Source organism: Somniosus microcephalus, chromosome 16, assembly GCF_052327205.1.
Source record: "Somniosus microcephalus isolate GS21.2 chromosome 16, FLI_Smic_1.0, whole genome shotgun sequence".
NCBI classification, from domain to species: Eukaryota; Metazoa; Chordata; class Chondrichthyes; order Squaliformes; family Somniosidae; genus Somniosus; species Somniosus microcephalus.
The window spans coordinates 4,689,069-4,714,903 of NC_141002.1; the positions used below are offsets into that span (position 1 = coordinate 4,689,069).

At 46.0% G+C, this 25,835-nt stretch overlaps 1 protein-coding gene across 4 annotated transcripts in view; it reads right to left on the reverse strand.

Annotated features, from left to right (window-relative positions):
* The window catches only part of mical3a (microtubule associated monooxygenase, calponin and LIM domain containing 3a), a 706,722-nt gene that overhangs the window by 508,113 nt on the left and 172,774 nt on the right, over positions 1-25,835 (reverse strand). For all 4 annotated transcript variants that reach the window (XM_086008561.1, XM_086008560.1, XM_086008562.1 and 1 more), the window contains exons 13-14: positions 15,810-16,003; positions 6,656-6,765 (exon numbers count right to left, since the gene is read on the reverse strand). In XM_086008561.1, coding sequence (XP_085864687.1) covers positions 6,656-6,765; positions 15,810-16,003 — 304 coding nt within the window. The remainder of the gene's footprint in view (positions 1-6,655; positions 6,766-15,809; positions 16,004-25,835) is intronic.

Here is a 25,835-nt window from a genome sequence, read left to right on the forward strand (position 1 = left end):
TGTAGACAGGTGTGATCACAGTGAGGATAGTGGACAGGTGTGATCACAGTGAGTAGAGTGGACAGGTGTGATCACAGTATGATTGTGGACAGGTGTGATCACAGTGAGCATAGTGGACAGGTGTGATCACAGTGAGAATAGTGGACAGGTGTGATCATAGTGATATTGTGGACAGGTGTGATCACAGTCAGGACAGTGGACAGGTGTGATCACAGTGAGGACAGTGGACAGGTGTGATCACGGTGAGGACAGTGGACAGGTGTGATCACAGTCAGGATAGTGGACAGGTGTGATCACAGTGAGGATTGTGGACAGGTGTGATCACAGTGAGGATAGTGGACAGGTGTGATCACAGTGAGGAGAATGGACAGGTGTGATCACAGTGAGGACAGAGGACAGGTGTGATCACAGTGAGGGTAGTGGACAGGTGTGATCACAGTGAGGACAGTAGACAGATGTGATCACAATGATATTGTGGACAGGTGTGATCACAGTGAGAATGGTGGACAGGTGTGATCACAGTGATATTGTAGACAGGTGTGATCACAGTGAGGATAGTGGACAGGTGTGATCACAGTGAGTAGAGTGGACAGGTGTGATCACAGTATGATTGTGGACAGGTGTGATCACAGTGAGCATAGTGGACAGGTGTGATCACAGTGAGGATAGTGGACAGGTGTGATCATAGTGATATTGTGGACAGGTGTGATCACAGTCAGGACAGTGGACAGGTGTGATCACAGTGAGGACAGTGGACAGGTGTGATCACGGTGAGGACAGTGGACAGGTGTGATCACAGTCAGGATAGTGGACAGGTGTGACCACAGTGAGGATTGTGGACAGGTGTGATCACAGTGAGGATAGTGGACAGGGGTGATCACATTTAAGAGAGAGTGGACAGGTGTGACCACAGTGAGGAGAATGGACAGGTGTGATCACAGTGAGGACAGAGGACAGGTGTGATCACAGTGAGGGTAGTGGACAGGTGTGATCACAGTGAGGACAGTGGACAGGTGTGATCACAGTGAGGATAGTGGACAGGTGTGATTAGATTGATATTGTGGGCAGGTGTGAGCACAGTGAGCATAGTAGACAGATGTGATCACAGTGATATTGTGGACAGGTGTGATCTCAGTGATATTGTGGACAGGTGTGATTACAGTGATATTGTAGACAGGTGTGATCACAGTGATATTGTAGACAGGTGTGATCACAGTGAGCATAGTGGACATGTGTGATCACAGTGAGGATAGTGGACAGGTGTGATCACAGTGAGGATAGTGGACAGGAGTGATCACAGTGAGGATAGTGGACAGGTGTGATCACAGTGATATTGTGGACATGTGTGATCAGAGTAAGGATAGTGGACAGGTGTGATCACAGTGAGGATAGTGGACAGGTGTGATCACAGTGGGGATAGTGAACAGATGTGATCACAGTGATATTGTGGACAGGTGTGATCACAGTGATACTTTCAACAGGTGTGATCACCGTGATATTGTGGACAGGTGTGATCACAGTGATACTTTCAGCAGGTGTGCTCTCAGTGCTTTTGTGGACAGGTGTGATCACAGTAAGGATTGTGGACAGGTGTGATTACATTGATATTGTGGGCAGGTGTGAGCACAGTGAGGATAGTACAGATGTGATCACAGTGATATTGTGGACAGGTGAGATCACAGTGAGAATGGTGGACAGGTGTGATCACAGTGTTAATTGTGGACAAGTGTGATCACAGTGAGGACAGTGGACAGGTGTGATCACAGTGACGATTGTGGACAGGTGTGATCACAGTGAGGATAGTGGACAGGTGTGATCACAGTGAGGACAGTTGACAGGTGTGAACACAGTGAACATAGTGGACAGGTATGATCACAGTGATATTGTGGACAGGTGTGATCACAGTGAGGATAGTGGACAGGTGTGATCACAGTGAGGATAGTGGCCAGGTGTGATCACAGTGAGGACAGGGGACAGGTGTGATCACAGTGATATTGTGGACAGGTGTGATCACAGTGAGGATAGTCGACAGGTGTGATCACAGTGAGGATAGTGGCCAGGTGTGATCACAGTGAGGATAGTGGATAGGTGTGATCACAGTGAGGATAGTGGACAGGTGTGATCACAGTGAGGACAGTGGACAGGTGTGAACACAGTGAACATAGTGGACAGGTATGATCACAGTGATATTGTGGACAGGTGTGATCACAGTGAGGATGGTGGACAGGTGTGATCACAGTGAGGATAGTGGCCCGGTGTGATCACAGTGATATTGTGGACAGGTGTGATCACAGTGAGGATAGTCGACAGGTGTGATCACAGTGAGGATAGTGGCCAGGTGTGATCACAGTGATATTGTGGACAGGTGTGATCACAGTCATATTGTGGACAGGTGTGATCAGAGTGATATTGTGGACAGGTGTGATCACAGTGAGGATTGTGGACAAGTGTGATCACGGTGATATTGTGGACAGGTGTGATCACAGTGAGGATAGTGGATAGATGTGATCACAGTGATATTGTGGACAGGTGTGATCACAGTGAGATAGTGGACAGGTGTGATCACAGTGATATTGTGGACAGGTGTGATCAGAGAGATATTGTGGACAGGTGTGATCACAGTGATATTGTGGACAGGTGTGATTACAGTGATATTGTAGACAGGTGTGATCACAGTGACATTGTAGACAGCTGTGATCACAGTGAGCATAGTGGACATGTGTGATCACAGTGATATTCTGGACAGGTGTGATCACAGTGAGGACAGTAGAGAGATGTGATCACAGTGATATTGTGGACAGGTGTGATCACAGTGAGAATGGTGCACAGGTGTGATCACAGTGATATTGTGGACAGGTGTGATCACAGTGAGGATAGTGGACAGGTGTGATCACAGTGAGTAGAGTGGACAGGTGTGATTACAGTGAAGAGAGTGGACAGGTGTGATTACAGTGAGGATTGTGGACAAGTGTGATCACAGTGATATTGTGGACAGATGTGATCACAGTGAGGATTGTGGACAAGTGTGATCACGGTGATATTGTGGACAGGTGTGATCACAGTGAGGATAGTGGATAGATGTGATCACAAGTGATATTGTGGACAGGTGTGATCACAGTGAGGATAGTGGACAGGTGTGATCACAGTGAGATAGTGGACAGGTGTGATCACAGTGATATTGTGGACAGGTGTGATCACAGTGATATTGTGGACAGGTGTGATCACAGTGAGGATAGTGGACAGGTGTGATCACAGTGAGATAGTGGACAGGTGTGATCACAGTGATACTGTGGATAGGTGTGATCACAGTGATATTGTGGACAGGTGTGATCACAGTGATATTGTGGACAGGTGTGATCACAGTGAGGATAGTGGACAGGTGTGATCACAGTGAGGACAGTGGACAGGTGTGATCACAGTGAGGACAGTCGACAGGTGTGATCACAGTGAGGACAGTAGACAGGTGTGATCACAGTGAGGATAGTGGCCAGGTGTGATCACAGTGAGGATAGTGGAGAGGTGTGATCACAGTGATATTGCGGACCGGTGTGATCACAGTGAGGATAGTGGACAGGTGTGATCACAGTGAGGACAGTGGACAGGTGTGATCACAGTGTGGATTGTGGACAAGTGTGATCACAGTGTGGATTGTGGACAGGTGTGATCACAGTTAAGAGAGTGGACAGGTGTGACCACAGTGAGGAGAATGGACAGGTGTGATCACAGTGAGGACAGTGGACAGGTATGATCACAGTGACGATTGCGGACAGGTGTGATCACAGTGAGGATAGTGGACAGGTGTGATCACAGTGAGATAGTGGACAGGTGTGATCACAGTGAGATAGTGGACAGGTGTGATCACAGTGATATTGTGGACAGGTGTGATTACAGGGAGGACAGTGGACAGGTGTGATCACAGTGAGCATAGTGGGCATGTGTGATCACAGTGAGGATAGTGGACAGGTGTGATCACAGTGAGGATAGTGGACAGGTGTGATCACAGTGATATTGTGGACAGGTGTGCTCACAGTGAGGACAGTGGACAGGTGTGATCACAGTGAGGATAGTGGACAGGTGTGATCACAGTGTGGATAGTGGACAGATGTGATCAGTGATATTGTGGACAGGTGTGATCACAGTGACACTTTCAACAGGTGTGCTCTCAGTGCTTTTATGGACAGGTGTGATCACAGTGATATTGTGGACAGGTGTGATCACAGTGACACTTGCAGCAGGAGTGCTCTCAATGCTTTTGTGGACAGGTGTGATCACATTGAGGATAGTGGACAGGTGTGATTACATTAATATTGTGGACAGGTGTGATCACAGTGAGAATGGTGGACAGGTGTGATCACAGTGTGGATTGTGGACAAGTGTGATCACAGTGAGGAGAGTGGACAGGTGTGATCACAGTTAAGAGAGTGGACAGGTGTGATCACTGTGAGCAGAATGGACAGGTGTGATCACAGTGAGGACAGTGGACAGTTGTGATCATAGTGATGATTGTGGACAGGTGTGATCACAGTGAGGATTGTGGACAGGTGTGATCACGGTCATATTGTGGACAGGTGTGATCACAGTGAGGATAGTGGACAGGTGTGATCACAGTGAGGACAGTGCACAGGTGTGATCACAGTGAGGACAGTGGACAGGTGTGATCACAGTGAGGACAGTGGACAGGTGTGATCACAGTGAGGACAGTGGACAGGTGTGATCACAGTGAGGACAGTCGACAGGTGTGATCACAGTGAGGACAGTAGACAGGTGTGATCACAGTGAGGATAGTGGCCAGGTGTGATCACAGTGAGGATAGTGGAGAGGTGTGATCACAGTGATATTGCGGACTGGTGTGATCACAGTGAGGATAGTGGACAGGTGTGATCACAGTGAGGACAGTGGACAGGTGTGAGCAGTGATATTGCGGACTGGTGTGATCACAGTGAGGACAGTGGACAGGTGTGAGCAGTGATATTACGGACTGGTGTGATCACAGTGAGGATAGTGGATGGTGTGATCACAGTGATATTGTGGACAGGTGTGATCACAGTGAGGACAGTGGACAGGTGTGATCACAGCGAGGACAGTGGACTGGTGTGATCACAGTGAGGATAGTGGACAGGTGTGATCACAGCGAGGATAGTGGACAGGTGTGATCACAGCGAGGACAGTGGACAGGTGTGATCACAGTGAGGACAGTGGACAGATGTGATCACAGTGAGGATAGTGGACAGGTGTGATCACAGTGAGGACAGTGGACAGGTGTGATCACAGTGAAGACAGTGGACAGGTGTGATCACAGTGAGGACAGTGGACAGGTGTGATCACAGTGAGGATTGTGGACAGGTGTGATCACAGTAAGGATAGCGGACAGGTGTGATCACAGTGATGATAGTGGACAGCTGTGATCGCATTGATATTGCGGACTGGTGTGATCACAGTGAGGATAGTGGATGGTGTGATCAGAGTGATATTGTGGACAGGTGTGATCACAGTGAGGACAGTGGACAGGTGTGAGCAGTGATATTGCGGACTGGTGTGATCACAGTGAGGATAGTGGATGGTGTGATCACAGTGATATTTTGGACAGGTGTGATCACAGTGAGGACAGTGGACAGGTGTGATCACAGTGATATTGTGGACAGGTGTGATCACAGTGAGGATAGTGGACAGGTGTGATCACAGTCAGGATAGTGGACAGGTGTGATCACAGTGAGGATAGTGGACAGGTGTGATCACAGTGAGGATAGTGGACAGGTGTGATCACAGTGATATTGTGGACAGGTGTGCTCACAGTGAGGATAATGGACAGATGTGATCACAGTGAGGATAATGGACAGGTGTGATCACACTGGATTGTGGACAGGTGTGATCATAGTGAGGATAGTGGACAGGTGTGATCACAGTGAGGATTGTGGACAGGTGTGGTCACAGTGAGGATAGTGGACAGGTGTGATCAGTGAGGATAGTGGACAGGTGTGATCACAGTGAGGATAGTGGACAGGTGTGATCACAGTGATATTGTGGACAGGTGTGCTCACAGTGAGGATAATGGACAGATGTGATCAGTGAGGATAATGGACAGGTGTGATCACACTGGATTGTGGACAGGTGTGATCACAGTGAGGATTGTGGACAGGTGTGGTCACACTGAGGATAGTGGACAGGTGTGATCAGTGAGGATTGTGGACAGGTGTGATCACAGTGAGGATTGTGGACGGGTGTGATCACAGTGAGGATTGTGGACGGGTGTGATCATGGTGAGGATAATGGACAGATGTGATCACAGTGAGGATTGTGGACAGGTGTGATCACAGTGAGGAAATTGGACAGGTGTCAACACACTGCATGTTACAGTTCCCTGGGCTGGTTGCCTGCTCCTCTGTAGTCGCTGTCTCTCACAGTCACTCTGATATCCACTCTCTGCACAGCCACTCCTCCTGGACTGCATGCCCTCCAACAGTGAAAATCCTTATCCCTCTCCTGCTATCCACCACTTTTTCAAACCAAAACTCAAAATTAATTGAATCATTACTTCCTGGTTGATCCAGTCGTCTCAGTTCTTTTTTCCACTTTGCTCACAAGAAGACTCAACAATGACCCATCGGAGGCCCTGGTTCCACTCACCCCAACCGCTCCTGTCCTCCCAGCAGCTTACCTTTGGTCCCCGCTTGCGCGTGATGGTTTGTCCCAGCCTGCTGAAGAATGAGATGGGTGACTTTGTGGCAGCCACAATGTTGGACTTATCGTAAAAACCCAGCAGGTATTCTGTGAAGGAGAAACGAAAGCCAATAAATAATTTGAAGTGCGCACAGATTTTGAAACCCAGTGACCGCAGGCACTGAACTGAAGAGATTGACTCTCCCGCAGCAGGTCACAAACCTACCCATCAGCCAATAAGTAACTTAGTAACAGAGAATAGCCTCATTAACGCCCCCTCTAGTTACAGAGGGCCCATATACACTGGTAGAGGTTCTCATTAACACGACCGCTGAGGGACACCACTGCACACTTCCCTCCAGTCTGAAAAACAATCGTTAACCTCTACTCTGCTTTCTGTCTCTTATCCAATTTTATAGCCATGTAGCCATGCCCCTTTAATCCCATGGGCTTCAATTATGCTAACGAGTTTATTTTGTCGTAGTTTATCAAATGCTTTTTGAAAGTCCATATACACGACATCAACTGCACGACCCTCAACCACCCCCTCCATTACTTCATCAAAGAACTCAATCAAGTTAGTCAAGCATGATTTGCCTTCAACAAATCCCTGCTGGCTTTCAACAACAACAACAATTTATTATATTTATATTGCGCCTTTAATGTAATAAAACATCCCAAGGCGCTCCACAGGAGTGTTACCAAAAAAAAACAAAATCTGACGCCGAGCCACATAATTGGCAGCATCCTCTTCTTTAGTGAAGACAGATGCAAAGTACTCATTTAGTGCCTCAGCCTCCACTAGAAGATCTCCTTCTTGGCCCCTAATTGGGCCCACCCTTCCTTTGCCTACCCTTTTACAATTTATCTGTTTATAGAAGACTTTTGGGTTCCATTTTATGTTTCCCGTTAATCTATTCTCATTCTCTCTCTTTGCCCCTTTTATTTCCTTTTTCAGTTCTCCTCTGTACTTTCTATATTCAGCTCGGTTCTCTACTGAAATATAAACCTGATATTTATTGGAGGCTTTCTTTTTCTATTTCATTTTAACCTCGATACCTTTAGTCACCCAGGAAGCTCTTGCTTTGGATGCTCTTCCTTTCCCCCTTGTGAGAATGGGTCTAGTCTGTACCCGAACTATCTTCTCTTTGAAGGCCTCCCATTGCCTAATTATTGCTTTACCTGCCAATCTCTGACTCACTGAAATTAGCCCTCCTCCAGTTGTGTATTTTCACATATGATTTTTCCTTGTCCTTTTTTATAACTACTCTGAACTTAATGACATTGTGATCACTGTTTCCCAAATGCTCCCCCATTGAAACATGCTCCACTTGCCCCACTTCATTCCCCAGAACCAGATCCAGCACTGCTTCCTTCCTTGTTGGGTTGGAAACACACTGATTAAGAAAGTTATCTTGTACACGTTCCAGGAATTCCCCACCCCTCTTTGTCCTTTACACTTCTATTTTCCCAGTCTATATTAGGATAACTGAAGTCCCCCATTATCACAACCCTAAAGTTGTTGAATCTTTCTGCAATTTGCCTGCAAATTTGCTCCTCTGTCTCCTTCCCGCTATTTCGTGGCCTGTAGTATACACTCAGCAGTGTAACAGCGTATTGTTCCTTAATTCTAAACAAATTAATTCTGTCTTTCAACTCTCAACTACATCAACCCTTTCCAGTGCTGTCACATTATCTTTGATCAATACTGCCAACCGCCCTCCACTCCTTTTCTTCCTTCCCTATCTTTCCTGAATATTTTGCAGCCAGGAATATTAAGTGCCCATTCCTCCCAGTGTTTGAGCCAGACCTCCATTATTGCCCCTGTATCATAATCTCATGTGGCAACTTGTGCCTGCAGCTCACCAACTTTATTTACCACACTGGGGTAGTTATACACATGCACCCATCCTAAACCCATCCTAGTCTAACTTACATTTCCCCCATGTCGGATCCCTACTATTTCTGAATTACACTTTATTCTAATGCTGTTTGCCTCCCGTAGTCCTCTGTGCTCCTTGTATCTCATTAACAACTTCTAGTTACAGGGAGCACTGGTAAAAGTTCACAAAAACCACATCTAGTTACCGAGGGTACATATACACTGGTAAAAGTTCACATTAACCATCTCCAGTTACAGAGAGCCCGTATACACTGGTAAAACGAGTGGATACACGGCATAATATCAAAGCTTGAATTCTGTTCAATTCTGGGCACCACACATTAGAAGGATGTCATGGCCTTGGAGAGGGTGCAGAAGAGATTTACAAAGATACATTACATAGGATATACAGCACAGAAACAGGCCATTCAGCCCAACCAGTCCATGCCGGTGTTTATGCTCCACTCAAGCCTCCTCCCGTCTTTCCTCATCTAAATCGATCAGCATAACCCTGTATTCCCTTCTCCCTCATATGTTTGTCCAGCCTCCCCTTAAATGTATCTATGCTATTTGCTTCAACCACTCCCTGTGGTAGCGAGTTCCACATTCCACCACTCTTTGGGTAAAGAAGCTTCTTCTGAATTCCCTGTTGAATTTCTTGGTGACTATCTTATATTGATGGCCTCTAGTTATGCTCTTCTCCACAAGTGGAAACATTCTCTGTATCCACTTTATCAAAACCTTTCATAATTTTATAGACCTCTATTAGGTCACCCCTCAGCCTTTTTTCAAAGAGAAAAGAGACCCAGCCTGTTCATCCTTTCCCGATATGTATACCCTCGCATTTCTGGTATCATCCTTGTAAATCTTCTCTGCACCCTCTCCAGTGCCTCTATATCCTTTTTATAATATGGCGACCAGAACTGCACGCAGTGCTCCAAGTGTGGTCTAACCAAGGTTCGATACAGGTTTAGCATAACTTCCCTACTTTTCAATTCTATCCCTCTAGAAATAAACCCTAGTGCTTGGTTTGCATTTTTTTATGGCCTTGCTAACCTGTGGCGCAACTTTTAGTGATTTGTGTATTTGTACTCCCAGATCCCTTTGATCCTCTACCCCACCTAGACTTGCACCCTCCAAGTGATAAATGACCTCCCTATTCTTCCTACCAAAATGTAATACCTCACATTTATCTGTGTTGAACTTCATTTGCCAATTATTTGCCCATTCTGTAAGTTTATTAATGTCCTCCTGTAATTTGTTGCAGTCCTCCTCAGTATTGACTATTCCCCTCAATTTGGTAACATCCACAAATTTAGAAATTGTGTTTTTGATTCCTAAGTCTAAATCGTTAATGTAAATTGTGAACAGCAGTGGTCCCAACACTGATCCTTGTGGGACACCACTACCCACCTTCTGCCACTGTGAATAGCTACCCTTTACTCCTACTCTCTGCTTTCTGTCCTGAAGCCAGCCAGCAATCCATTCTGCTACCTGTCCCCTGACTCCGCATTCTCTGACCTTGTTCATCAGTCTATTATGGGGTACCTTATCGAAGGCCTTTTGAAAATCTAGATAAATTACATCTACTGCATTACCCTTGTCTACTCTCTCTGTTACCTCTTCAAAAAATTCAATAAGGTTGGTCAAGCAAGACTTTCCCTTTTGAAATCGATGCTGACTATTCATTATACTTTTTGTTTCTAGATGTTCTTCTATTCTCTCCTTTAGTAGGGATTCCATTATTTTTCCTACCACCGATGTTAAGCTGACTGGTCGATAATTCCCTGGACATGTTCTATCCCCCTTCTTAAATATAAGTATTACGTTAGCTATCCGCCAGTCCTCTGGCACTACACCTTTTTCTAACAAATTACTAAATATGTGCAGTAATGCCTCTGCTATCTCTTCCCTAGATTCTTTTAAAATGCGTGGATGCAACTCAGGGGTTCTATCCTCTTTGAGTTTGATTAGTTTATTTAATATATCCCCTTTTTTATTTTAAATGCACTTATCTCATTACTAATCTCATCACCCAATGTCATGTCCACCTGTTCTATCTCCCTGATAAATACCGAAGCAAAATAATGACTTAATATTTCTGCCATCTCCCTATCGTTACCTGTGGTATTGTCCTGTCCATCCCTTAATGGCCCTATTCCCCTCCCAACCTTCCTTTTTTTAATGATGTGGCTGTAAAATATTTTACTATTTTGCTTTATGTTCCTTGATAATTTAATTTCATAGTTCCTCTTTGACTTCCTAATTGTTTTGTTGACTTCTCTCCTAATCCCTTCATATTCTTTCTCATCATGCACTCCTATGCTGTCTAAGTACTTAATGTATGCCTCTTTCCTTGCCCTCAATTGTTTCCTTGTATCTTTATTCATCCATGGCGTCTCATTAGTGTTTAGTTTGTCCTTTCCTTTTAGCGGAATATATTTTCCTGCACTCTGTTGAACACCGTTTTAAACGTTTTCCATTGTCATTCTACATCGCTGTTTGCCAATATTGTTGCCCATTTTATCTTCCCAAGTTCTATTCTCAGCCCCTCACAATCAGCTTTTCTCCAATCTATTAACTTGGTTTTTGTCATTTTTATGTCCTTCTCTATTGTCATCTTAAAGCGTATTATATTATGGTCACTATTGCCTATAGGTTCCCCTACTTTTACTTCTCTTATCTGCTCTGGTTCATTCCCCATAACTAGATCCAATAGCGAATCCTCCCTTTTTGGGCTTTTTACATATTGTGTTAGAAAGGAGTCCTGTACACATTGTAGGAACTCCAGTCCCTTATCCCCTTTACCTACCTCTTCTGTCCAATTAATATCGGGGTAGTTGATTATTATTCGATGTTTTTTACTAATTTCTCTAATTTGTCGGTATAGTTCTTCCTCCACCTCCCTTCCATTATTAGGTGGTCTGTAGACTACGCCTATTAGTGTGATTGATCCTTTATCATCTTTCATCTCTATCCATATGGATTCTATTTTTGTCTTGCTGCTATCCACATCCCTTTTTTCTACTGCCAGTTATCCCTAATAAGTACAGCTGCTCCACCTCCCCTTTTTTCCCCCTCTATCTTTTCTAAATAAGTTATACCCTGCAATGTTTAATTCCCAGTCCTGATTTTTCTGTAGCCATGTCTCAGTAATCCCTACTATGTCTGGTTCCTCCCAACGCATGATTGCCTCCAGCTCCCCTATTTTATTTACTAGAATGGTTCCAGTGATGAGGGACTTCAGTTATGTAGAGAGACTGGACAAGCTGGGGTTGTTCTCCTTACAGCAGAGAAGGTTAAAGTGGCATTTAGCAGGTGTTCAAAATCATGAAGGGTTTTGATAGAGTAAATAAAGAGAAACTGTTTCCAGTGGCAGAAGGGTCGATAACCAGAGGACACAGATTGAAGGTGATTGGCAAAAGAACCAGAGGCGAGATGAGGAAACATTTTTTTACACAGCGAGTTATTGTGATGTGGAATGCACTGCCTTCTTCTTCTTAGGCAGTCCCTCGGAACCGAGGATGACTTGCTTTCACACTAAAAATGAGTTCTCAGGTGCCTGATGAGTGCAATGCGGGACCTACAGTCTCTGTCACAGGTGGGGCAGACGGTGGTTGAAGGGGCGGGTGGGTGGAGTGCTTGGGTTGACGTGCGCTCCTTCCGCTTGCTCCCGAAGAGACTCGATGTGTTCGGCGTCTTCCCAGATGCTTCTCCTCCACTTTGTGCGGTCCTGCGCCAGGTATTCCCAGGTGGCGGTGGGGATGTTGCACTTTTCAAGGATGTCCTTGAGGGTGTCCTTGAAGCGTTTCCTCTGCCCACCTCAGGCACTCTTGCCGTGTCGGAGCTCCGAGTAGGTGGTGGAAGCAGGTTCAATAGTAACTTTCAAAAGGGAATTGATAAATACTCAAGGAGAAAAAATTTACACGGCTTATGGGGAAAGAGGTGATTGTGATTAATTGGATAGCTCTACCAAAGAGCCAACACAGGCACGATGGGCTGAATGGCCTCCTTCTGCGGTGTATCATTGTGAGGAAGGGGGGTTTGGAGGGCTTGGTACAGCATGGCTTGGAGGGTCGGTGATTGTGGGGGGTCGGCGATTGTGGGGGGTCGGCGAGAGATCGGGGGTCGGTGATCACGGGGGGAGGGGAAGGTCCGGTGGCGTGGAGTGGGAAACAGGTTAGCCTGGGGGGCCGGGGGAAGTACTCCTGCTCCTCCTAGCCCACAAGCAGTGCTGGAAAGGCACTTAACTCTTCCATGATGCAGTCCTCACCTCCCTTTAGCCCAGGAAACCCAGCTGGCCACTATTAAAGCTGGAAGTGAGATTACATCTGAGGCACATGGGCTCATTCAAATAATTAAATGATCAACCCGCCTCTTGGGAGCAGGAATCCTTATTTTATATTTATTAATTCATGGGATGTGGGCGTCACTGGCAAGGCCAACATTTATTGCCCATCCCTAATTGCCCTCAAGAAGGTGGTGGTGAGCCGCCTTCTTGAACCGCTGCAGTCTGCGTGGTGAAGGTACTCCCACAGTGCTGTTAGGGAGGGAGTTCCAGGATTTTGACCCAGGAACGATGAAGGAACGGCAATACTGTATATGTCCAAGTCAGGATGGTATGTGAGTTGAAGGGGAACTTGGAGGTGGTGGTGTTCCCATGCGCCTGCGTTGCCCTTGTCCTTCTAGGTGGTAGAGGTCGCGATTTGGGAGGTGCTGTCAAAGAAGCCTTGGCAAGTTGCTGCAGTGTATCTTGTAGAAGGTACATACTGCAGCCATGGTGCGCCGGTGGTGGAGGGAGTGAATGTTTAAGGTGGTCAGTGGGTTGCCGAGCAAGCAGGCTGCTTTGTCCTAGATGGTGTTCAGCTTCTTGAGTGTTGTTGGAGCTGCACTCATCCAGGCAAGTGGAGAGTATTCCATCACACTCCTGATTTGTGCCTTGCAGTTGGAAGAACTTTGAGGAGTCAAGAAGTGAGTCACTCACCGTAGAATTCTTGTAACCACAGTATGTGTGTGGCTGGTCCAGTTCGGTTTCCGGTCAATGGTGACCCCCAGGATGTTGATACTGGGGGATTCGGCGATGGTAATGCCGTTGAATGTCAAGGGGCGGTGGTCAGACTCTCTCTTGTTGGAGATGATTACTGCTCGGCACTTGTGTGGCGTTAATACTACTTGTCACTTACCAGCCCAAGTCTAGATGTTTTCCAGGTCTTAATGCATGCTGGCACAGACTGCTTCATTATCTGAGGAGTTGCGAATAGACCTGAATGCTGCAATCATCAGAGAAAATCTCTATTTCCGATCTTGGCCTCCAACAACCATCTTCCTTTGTGCTAGGTATGACTCCAGCCAGTTGAGAGTTTCTCACACCCCCCCACCCCCATTGACTTCAATTTTACTAGGGATCTTTGGTACCACACTCTGTCAAATGTTGCCATGATAGCAAGGGCAGTCATTCTCACCTCATCTCTGGGGGATCAGCTTTTGTCCATGTTTGCACCAAGGCTGTAATGAGGTCTGGAGCCAAGTGGTCCTGGCAGAACCCAAACTGGGCGCTTGGTAGTGTTGGACATCGTGGAGCGATGCATGTGTACATCTTGGGGAGTTAAAGGTTAACAGTCAAACTTCTTTTTATCTTGGAGCATTAGGCTTTCCAATATAAACAGGATGACTGAGGTGTCGCGAGAGGGATTCATAGCTTTTTTTCTGATGCGAAAAATGTTCAAGATGGTGTCAGCCATGAGTGATTAAAGTGTAACTTTAGGGGCTAGGGTAATAAACATGGGTAGGAGGAATCTATTAGCTATAGTATAGAAGGATAACGGTTGATAAAGCCAATTATTCAAAGGGTTTAAGAACTGTTACATCAGGATGTCTTGTTATGGGGAAGTAGCTTTGGAGTAAACAATTATATGAATAGACTGTCTCCAAAGGATTTGAAAATAGGTAGGTCATGAGGTCTTATCTTTGACCTGTACCTTTGATGTAGGTAAAATCTGGTTTATAAAGGAGTATGGTTTTTAGCATTTTTCGGAGGGCTGGAAAGATAGTGCTTGAAGCCAAAAAGCTACTCTCTATATACAGTTAGGCTGAATACCTGTACTGTGTATCAATAAAGTCTGTTCCATATACTACACTATGAAGTGTCTGGTGTTTACTCGAAACGTGTTGTTGTGACAGATATCACTGTCGACAACAAGTTCCATCACAGTGCTGATGATTGAGAGTAGACTGATGGGGCGGGAATTGGCCGGGTTGGATTTGTCCTGCTTTTTGTGCACACGACATACCATACCTGGGCAATTTTCCACAGTGTTGTGGCTGTACTGGAACAGATTGGCTAGAGGCACGGCCAGTTCTGGAGCACGTCTTCTATGATGATGGGCACCTCAGGATCATCTATGCGGCACTTCTAGCCGAAGATGGTTGCAAACCCTTCAGCCTTGCCAGTTAATCACACTCTTTCCTTCTCCCCCCCCCTCCCACTTTATCCATATCCCTGCAATTTTTTTGCCTTCAAGTATTTATCCCATTCTCTTTTGAAGGCAACTATTGAATCTGTATCCACCGCCCCATCATGCACTGCATTCCAAATCCTAACCACTCGTTGCATAAAGAAGTTCCTCCTGTCGCCTCTGGTTCTTTTGCCAATCACCTTAAATCTGGGCCCTCTGGTTATCGACCCTTCCGCCATTGTAAACAGTTTCTCTTTATTTACTCTGTCTAAACCCTTCATGATTTTAAACATCTCTATCAAATCTACTCTTAACCTTCTCTGCGGTAAGGAGAACAACCCCAACTTCTCCAGTCTCTCCATGCAATTGTAATCCCTCATCCCTGGAACCATTCGAGTAAATCTCTTCTGTACCCTCTCCCTCCAGTTACAAAAGGCCCATACACTGGGAAACGTTCTCACTAACCACCTCTAGTTGCCAAGGGCCCATATACCCTGGTAAAAGTTCACATTAACGATGAGAATGGGTGAACCTCCTGCCATCACTTAGATATGAGGGATGGGCAGTGTCGTGAGGTATCAGTTGACTCCTTTAGCCTGTGATACTTGGCAAGGAATGTGGTGTTTGAGCACACGTCAAAGGAAAAGACTATTGAGAAGAGCGCTGCCCATCAATTGAAACAGCACCGCTTCACACTGACAGGTCACTGGGGCCAAACGCTGGGTTACAAACAACACCTCCTCATTGTAATCTGTCTCCAAAGGTAGGCACTGTAAATTTAACAAAACTATCTGCTCTGTACGTTATCTGCTCACCCTCTGGGGTCGTGTCCTTGAGCATTTCGTAGAACTGCGACAGGTACATGACCATGCTCAGTTTGTCTGGCTCACCCACCGATGCCATCTCCTTCCCTGTCATTATGGGGGAAATTCCAAACTCCCGCTCGGCAATGTCGAACGCCATCTGGTTATTGCTCTCCACATTCTTCTCATTCAGCTGCGGAAAGTCTCTGCAGGTGAACGGGAAAGAACATCGATTTACCTTCATCAATGATATTCACTCAACAATGTGAGGGTGGTCACTACAAGGAAAGAACAGTTCCCATTACAGGCACCCAGTATAGGCATCAAACACTCCCAGGACAGGGAGAGAGAGAGTAAAGCTCCCTCTGCACTGTCCCATCAAACACTCCCAGGACAGGGAGAGAGAGAGTAAAGCTCCCTCTGCACTGTCCCATCAAACACTCCCAGGACAGGGAGAGAGAGAGTAAAGCTCCCTCTGCACTGTCCCATCAAACACTCCAAGGGAAAGTACAGCACGGGTTCAATACAGAGTACTGCTCCCTCTACACAGCCCCATAAAAACACACCCAGGTCATCGGCCTGAAACATTAACTCTGTTTTTCGCTCCACAGATGCTGCCTGACTTGCTGAGTATTTCCAGCATTTTCAGTTTTTATTTCAGGTACAGCATGGCTTTTAGAATACAGAGTAAAGCTCCCTCTGCACTGTCCCATCAAACACTCCCAAGGAAGGTACAGCACAGGTTAGATAGAGTATTGCTACCTCTACACTGTCCCACCAAACACTCCCAGGACAGGTAGGTACAGCATGATCTGACAAAAGGTCATCGATCTGAAACATTAACTCTGTTTCTCTCTCCACAGATGCTGCCTGACCTGCTGAGTATTTCCAGCATTTTCTGTTTTTATTTCAGATACAGTATGGGTTAGATACAGAATAAAGCTCCCTTTACACTGTCCCATCAAACAATCCCAGGACAGGTAAGGAAAGGGTTAGGTACAGTGTAAAGCTCCCTCTAAAGTATCCCATTAAACACTCACAGGTATGTTATTTTTTTTATTCATTTATGGGATGTGGGCGTCACTGGCAAGGCCAGCATTTATTGCCCACACTGCAGCCACGGTACACCGGTGGTGGAGTGAATGAATGTTTAAGTTGGTAGATAGGGTGTCAATCAAGTGGGCTGCTTTGTCCTGGATGCTGTCGAGCTTCTTGAGTGTTGTTGGGGCTGCACTCATCCAGGCAAGTGGAGAGTATTCCATCACACTCCTTACTTGTAGATGATAGAAAGGCTTTGGGGAGTCAGGAGGTGAGACACTCACCGCTGAATACCTGGCCTCTGACCTGCTCTTGTTGCCACAGTATTTACCTGCCACTTATCAGCCCAAGCCTGAACGTCGTCCAGGTTCTGTTGCATGCGGGCATGGACTGCTTCATTATCTGAGGAGTTGTGAATAGCACTGAACACTGCAGTCATCAGCGAACATCCCTATTTCTGACCTTATATTGGAGGGAAGGTCATTGATGAAGCAGCTGAAGATGGTTGGGTTTAGGACACTGCCCTGAGGAACACCTGCAGCGATGTCCTGGGGCTGTGATGATTGACCTTCAATCGCCACAACCATCTTCCTTTGGGCTAGGTATGACTCCAGCCAGTGGAGAGTTTTCGCCCCCGATTCCCATTGACTTCAGTTTTACTAGGGCTCCTTCATGCCACACTATCAAATGCTGCCTTGATGTCAAGGGCAGTCACTCTCATCTCACCTCTGGAATTTAGCTCTTTTGTCCATGTTTGGGCCAAGGCTGTAATGAGGTCGGGAACAGAGTGGTCTTGGCGGAACCCAAACTGGGCATCAGTGAGCAGGTTATTGGTGAGTAAGTGCCACTTGATAGCACTGTCAATGGCACCTTCCATCACTTTGCTGATGATTGAGAGGGTAATTGGCCGGATTGGATTTGTCCTGCTTTTTGTGGACAGGACATACCTGGGCAGTTTTCCACATTGTTGAATAAATGCTAGTGTTGTAGCTGTTGTGGAACAGCTTGGCTAGAGGCGCAGCAAGTTCTACAGCACAAGTCTTCAGCACGATAGATGACATGTTGTCAGGGCCCATAGACTTTGCTGTATGTAGTGCGCGGAGCCATTTCTTGATATCACGTGGAGTGAATTGAATTGGCTGAAGACTGGCTTCTGTGATGGTGGGGACCTCAGGAGCAGGGCGATATGGATCATCCACTCGGCACTTCTGGCTGAAGATGGTGGCAAATGCTTCAGCCTTGTCTTTTGCACTCTCGTACTGGGTTAGATGCAGAGTAAAACACCCACTATTACACTGTCCCATCATACGCTACCCGGACATGTAAAGCACAGGTTAGATACAGAGTAAAGCTCCCTCTACAGTGTCCCATCCAAATAATTCAGAGGCTGGTACAGAATGGAATAGACACAGAGTAAAACCCCCCCTCTGGCCCATCAAACACTCCCAGGGCAGGTACAGCATGGGTTAGATACAGAGTAAAACTCCCTCTACGCGGTCCCATCAAACACTCCTAGGGCAGGTACAGCATGGGTTAGATACAGAGTAAAACTCCCTCTACACTGTCCCATCAAACACTCCTAGGGCAGGTACAGCATGGGTTAGATACAGAGTAAAACTCCCTCTACACTGGCCCATCAAACACTCCCAGGGGAGGTAGAGCATGGGTTAGATACAGAGTAAAACTCCCTCTACACTGTCCCATCAAACACTCCCAGGGCAGGTACAGCATGGGTTAGATAGAGTAAAACTCCCTCTACACTGTCCCATCAAACACTCCCAGGGCAGGTAGTGCACAGATTTGATATATTTCTATATCGCCTTTAATACAGAAAAACATCCCCAGGCGCTTCAGAGGGGTAAGGAAAACAGACACAACCTATGAAGCAGAAATTAGGAGAATTAAAGCTTGTTGAATTTCTAGGAATGTCATTAACAAAGGAAAGTGAGGTGAAGACGTATTGGGAGGGAATTTCTGGGAGTGGGGCCTAGGCAGCTGAAGGCACGGCTGCTAATGGTGGGGCAAAGGGAGCAGGGTGCACAAGAGGCCAGAGTCGGACTAACGCAGAGATCTCAGAAGGCTGTAAGAGGTTACTGTGATATGGAGCGGCAAGGCCATAGACGGATTTGAAAACAAGGATGAGGATTTTAAATGAGAGGTATTGGTGGACCGGGCGTAGGCAGTGATAGGACTGATGGGTGAATGGGACTTGGTGTGAGCTAGGATACAGGCAGCAGAGTTTTGGATCAGCTCAAGTTTACAGAGAGTGCAATGTGGAGGCCGTCCAGAAGAGTATTAGAATAATTGAGGCTGGAGGTGACAAAAGCAGGGATGAGGATTTCAGCAGCAGATGGGCTGAGTCAAGGGTGAAGACGGGTGATGTTATGGAGGTGGAAGTAGGCACTCTTGGTGATGGAGAGGATATGGGGTTGAAAGTGTAGTGGTACGGTAGTGTTGTGGCTAAAATAGAAACAGAAAATGCTGGAAATAAATGTGGAGAGAGGAACAAAGTTAACAAAATTGGCTTAGTGGCAGGAGGCAGAGGGTGATGGTCGAAGGTTGTTTTTGTGACTGGAAGCCTGTGTCCAGCGGTGTACTGCAGGGATCGGTGCTGGGTCCTTTGCTGTTTGTAGTGTACATTAATGATTTAGATATGAATGTAGGAGGTATGATCAGTAAGTTCACAGAAGACACGAAAATTGGTGGAGTGGTAAATAGCGAGGAGGGAAGCCTCAGGCTACAGGATGATATAGACGGGTTGGTCAGATGGGTAGAACAGTGGCAAATGGAATTTAACCCTGAAAAGTGTGAGGTGATGCATTTTGGGAGGACTAACAAGGCAAGGGAATACACAATGAATGGTAGGACCCTAGGAAAGACAGAGGATCAGAGGGACCTTGGTGTGCCTGTACATAGATCCCTGAAGGCAGCAGGACAGGTAGATAAGGTGGTTGAAAAGGCATATGGGATACTTGCCTTCATTAGCCGAGGTAGGGAGGTTTTGATGGAGCTGTACAAAATGCTAGTTAGGCCACAGCTGGAATACTGTGTGCAGTTCTGGTCACCACACTATAGGAGGGATGTGATTGCATTGGAGAGGGTGCAGAGGAGGTTCACCAGGATGTTACCTGGGCTGGAGCACTTCAGCTATGAAGAGAGACTGGACAGGCTGGGGTTGTTTTCCTTAGAGCAGAGAAGGCTGAAGGGGGACCTGATTGAGGTGTACAATCTGTTAACGGATGAGGGGCATAGATTACGTAGATAGAAAGGAACTTTTCCCCTTAGTAGAGGGGTCAATAACCAGGAGGCATAGTTTCAAGGTAAGGGGCAGGAGGTTTAGAGGGGATTTGAGGAAAAACTTTTTCACCCAGAGGGTGGTTGGAATCTGGAACTCTGCCTGAAAGGGTGGTAGAGGCAGGAACCCTCACAACATACAAGAAGCATTTAGATGAGCACTTGAAACGCCATAGCATACAAGGCTACGGACCAAGTGCTGGAAAATGGGAATAGACAGGGCTTGATGGCCGACTTGGACAAGATGGGCCGAAGGGCCTCTTTCTGTGCTGTATAACTCTATGACTCTATTTCAGGTTGCTGACCTTACATCTCCAACCTTTTCCAGTTCTGATGAAACAGTTTCTAAGCAAGTCCAGAGACAGTGAAAGGGGGGAGGGGAAGGAAAGAACAAAAGGGAAGGTCTGAGATAGAAACAGAGTTAACATTTCAGGTCGAAGCCCTTTCGTCAGAACGTTCTGACGAAAGGGCTTCGACCTGAAACGTTAACTCTGTTTCTCTCTCCACCGATGCTGCCTGGCCTGCTGAGTTTTTCCAGTGTTTTCTGTTGTTATTTCAGATTGCCAGCATCCGCAGTATTTTGCTACTGTATTAGGCCCGAGATAGGATGGAAGGCAGGAGTAATTAAATGACAAAAGGGATGATGGTGCAAGGCAAAAGGGGGTGGTAATGGGGCAAGTAAAGAAACAAAAGATGGGTCTAGAACAGGTGTAAATGGGAATAGCAGAATCATCAACAGCTGCTGTTCGAAAAAATGGGGGCAGAGGTTATGATCTGAAATTGTTGAACTCAATGTTGAGTCCAGAAGGCTGTAAAGTGTCTATTCAAAAGATGAGGTGCTGTTCCTTGAGCTTAATTGGAACAGTGTAGGAGGCTAAGGACAGAGAGGTCAGAGTGGGAGTTGGGCGGAAAATTAAAATGGCAGGCGACCAGAAGCTCAGGGTCACGCTTGCGGATTGAACAGAGGTGTTCCACAAAGCGATCAACCAATCTGCGTTTGGTCTCCCCAATGTAGAGGAGACCACATCATGAGCAGTGAACACACTATACTAGATTGAAAGTAGTATAAGTAAATCGCTGTTTCACCTGGAAGGAGTGTTTGGGACCCTGGACATGGGAACAGAGGAGTTAAAAGACAGGTGTTGCATCTCCTGCGCTTGCAAGGGAAGGGGGTGAGCGTAGTGGCTATGTCACTTGACTAGTAATCCAGAGGCCATGACTGATAAAACAGACGCGAGTTCAAATCTCACCATGTGAATTTGAATTCCGTTTAAATATAAAACTAATTAAATGTGGAATAAAAAAAAGCTGGCATCAGCAAAAGTGACCATGAAGCTGTCGGATTGTAAATCCAGCCCCACACCAATGTCGCTGACTCTTAACTGCCCTCTGAGATGGCCTAGCAAACCACTCAGTTGTATCAAACACTTCTTCAATTAGGAGAATAAAACCGGACAGTCCACTCGGCTTCGACCCAGGCATCAGATTCAGACATGACAAAAGCACACCTAGCCCAGTCCTGCAAAGTCCTCCTCACCAACATCTGGGGACTGGTGCCATGATGGGAGAGCTGTCCCACAGACTAGTCAAGCAACAACGTGACATAGTCATACTCACAGAATCATACCTTTCAGCCAATGTCCCAGACTCTTCCATCATCATGCCAGAGGCGGGGACAGAGAGATATATAGTCGGGAAGGAGTGGTCCTGGGAGTCCTCAACGTTGACTCTGGACCCCTTAAAGTCTCATGGCTTCAGGTCAAACATGGACAAGGAAACCACCTGCTCACCCTCCCGCAGCTGATCAATCAGTAGTTCTCCATGTTGAACACCACTTGGAAGAAGCACTGAGGATAGTAAGGGCACAGAATGTACTCTGGGAGGAGGACTTCAATGTTGATCACCAAAAGTGATTCAGTAGTACCGCCACTGACCGAGCCCTGAAAGACATAGCTGCCAAACTTGGCTTGTGGGAGGTGGTGAGAGAAGCAACAATGGAGAATAATCTACTTGACCGCGACCTCACTAATCTGCCTGTTGCAGATGCATCTGTTCATGACAGCATTGATAGGAGTGACCACCGCACAGTCCTTGCGGTGTCAAAGTCCCATCTTCACACTGAGGACACTCTCCATCAAGTTGTGTGGCACTACCACTTTTAAAAAAAATATTCATCCCTGGAACGTGGGCGTCGTTGACAAGTCCAGCATGTATTGTCCATCCCTAATTGCCCTTCAAAAGGTGGTGGTGGTGAGCCGCCTTCTTGAACCGCTGCACTCCTCGTGATGAAGGTACACCCATAGTGCGGTTCGGCAGGGAGTTCCAGGATTTTGACCCAGCAACAATGAAGGAAAGGTGATATATTTCCAAGTGAGGATGGTGTGCAACTTGATGGGGAACTTGCAGATGATGGTGTAGCCATGCACCTGCTGCTCTTGTCCTTCTAGGTACATAAGAGCATAAGAAGTAGGAGCAGGAGTAGGTCATACGGCCCCTCGAGTCTGCTCCGCCATTTAGTAAGATTGTGGCTGATCATCGACCTCAACTCCACTTTCCCGCCCGATCTCCATATCCCTCGATTCCCCTGGATTCCAAAATTCTATCGATCTCAGCCTGGAATATACGCAAAGACTCAGCATTCACAGCCCTCTGGGGCAGAGAATTCCAAAGATTCACAACCCTCTGAGTGAAGAAATTCCTCCTCATCGCGGTCTTAAATGGCCAACCCCTTATCCTGAGACTCTGCCCCCTAGTTCTAGACTCTCCAGCCAGGGGGAAAGAACCTCTCAGCATCTACCCTGTCAATCCCCTTCAGAATCTTGTATGTTTCAATGAGATCACCTCTCATTCTTCTAAACTCCAGAGAGTATCGGCCCATTCTACACAATCTCTCCTCATAGGACAGCCCTCTCACCCCAGGAATCAATCTAGTGAACCTTCGTTGCACCGCCTCCAAGGCAAGTATATCCTTCCTTAGATAAGGAGACCAAAACTGTGCCCAGTACTCCAGGTGTGGTCTCACCAAGGCCCTGTACAATTGGAGCAAGACTTCCTTACTCTTATACTCCAACCCCCTTGCAATAAAGGCCAACATGCCATTTGCCTTCCTTATTGCTTGCTGTACCTGCACGCTAGCTTTCTGTGTTTCTTGCACAAGGACACCCAAATCTTTCTGAACACCAACATTTGAAAGTTTCTCACCATTTAAAAAATATTCTGTTTTTCTATTCTTCCCACCAAAGTGAATAACCTCACATTTCCCTACATTATACTCCATCTGCCACCTTACTTGGTCTATCTATATCCCTTTGCAGACTCTGTGTTCTCCTCACAGCTTACTGTCCCACCTAGCTTTGTATCGCCAGCAAACTAAGATCAGCCATGATCTTATTACACTCATCTAAGTCATTAATATAGATTGTAAATAGCTGAGGCCCCAACACTGATCCTTGCGGCACCCCACTAGTTACAGCCTGCCAACCTGAAAAAGATCTGTTTATCCCTACTCTCTGTTTTCTGTCTGTTAACCAATCCTCTATCCATGCTACTATATTACCCCCAACCCCATGAGCCCTAATCTTGTGTAATAACCTTTTATACGGCACCTTATTGAATGCCTTTTGGAAATCCAAATATACTACATCCACTGGTTTCCCTTTTTCTACCCAGCTAGTTACATCCTCAAAAAACTCTAATAAATTTGTCAAACACGATTTCCCTTTCATAAAACCATGTTGACTCTGCCTAATCACGTTATGATTTTCTAAGTGCCCTGATACCACTTCCTTAACAATAGATTCCAGAAGTTTTCCCGACGACTGATGTCAGGCGAACTGGCCTGCAGTTCCCGGTTTGCTCGCTCCATCCTTTCTTAAATAGCGGTTACATTTGGGGCCTTCCAATCCGCTGGGACCATTCTAGAATCTAGGGAGTTTTGGAAGATCAAAACCAATGCATCCACTATCTCTTCAGCCACCTCTTTTAGAACCCTAGGATGTAGGCCGTCAGGTCCAGGGGATTTGTCGGCTTTTAGTCCCATTAGTTTCTCTAGTACTGTTTCTCCACTTATATTAATGACATTAAGTTCCTCACCCTCATTAGACCCTTCGTTCCCCACCATTTTTGGTATTTTTTTGTGTCTTCTACTGTGAAGACAGATACAAAATATTTGTTTAACGTTTCTGCCATTTCCTTATTCCCCATAATAATTTCTCCTGTCTCAGCCTCTAAGGGACCAACGTTTACTTTTGCTACTCTCTTCCTTTTTACATACTTGTAGAAGCTCTTACAATCTGCTTTTATATTTCTTGCTAGTTTTATATATACTCTCATTCTATTTTTTCCTTTATCATCAATTTTTTGGTCATCCTTTGCTGGTTTCTGAAATTCTCCCAATCCTCAGGCTTACTACTATTCTTCGCAACATTATAAGCTTCTTCTTTCAATCTAATGCTATCCTTAACTTCTTTAATTAGCCACGGTTGGATCACTTTTCTCGTGGAGTTTGTGTTTCTCAATGGAATGTATTTTTGTTGAGAATTATGAAGTATTTCTTTAAATGCTAGTCTCTGCTTATCTACCGCCATACCTTTTAATTTATTTTTCCAATCTACCTTAGCTAATTTGCCCCTCATACCTATGTAATTGGCTTTATTTAAGTTTAAGGCTTTACATAAGAACATAAGAAATAGGAGTAGGAGTAGGCCAATCGGCCCCTCGAGCCTGCTCTGCCATTCAATAAGATCATGGCTGATCTGATCCTAACCGCCAATCTACTATCACAGAACCATCTCCTGAATCTAACAGAATTAAACACACGAAATAGGAGCACGATCAGGCTACACGGCCCCTGGGGCCGCTCTGCTACCCACAGGGCCATGTCCGATCCGAACCTAGACTCATGTCCAAATTCCTGCCCGCTCCCCGTAACCCTTAATTCCCTTTACGTCTAGGAAACTGTCTATTTCTGTTTTAAATTTATGTAATGATGTAGCTTCTACAGCTTTTTGGGGCAGCATATTCCATGGACCTACCACCCTCTGAGTGAAGTAGTTCCTCCTCATCTCAGTTCTGAAACAGCAGCCCCTTATTCTAAGACTATGCCCCCTAGTTCTAGTTTCACCCATCATCGGGAACATCCTCCCCGCATCCACCCGATCCAACCCCTTCACAATCTTATATGTTTCAATAAGATTGCCTCTCATTCTTCTGAACTCCAATGAGTAGAGTCCCAATCTACTCAACCTCTCCTCATATGTCCATCCCCGGGATTAACCGAGTGAACCTTCTTTGTACTGACTCGAGAGCAAGTATGTCTTTTCTTAAGTATGGACACCAAAACTGTATACAGTATTCCAGGTACGGTCTCACCAATACCTTGTACAACTGAAGCAATACCTCCCTATTTTTATATTCTATCCCCCAGCAATGAAAGCCAACATTCCATTGGCCTTCTTAATCACTTGCTGCACCTGCATACTAACCTTTTGAGTTTCGTGCACCAGGACCCCCAGATCCCTTTGTACTTCAGTACTTTTCAGTTTCTTGCCATTAAGATAATAACTTGCTCTACGATTTTTCCTGCCAAAGTACATAACCTCACACTTTCCAGTATTGTATTCCATCTGCCAAATCTCTGCCCACTTACTTAGCCTGTCGATGTCCCCTTGCAGGTTTTTTATGTCCTCCTCACTCACTACTTTCCCT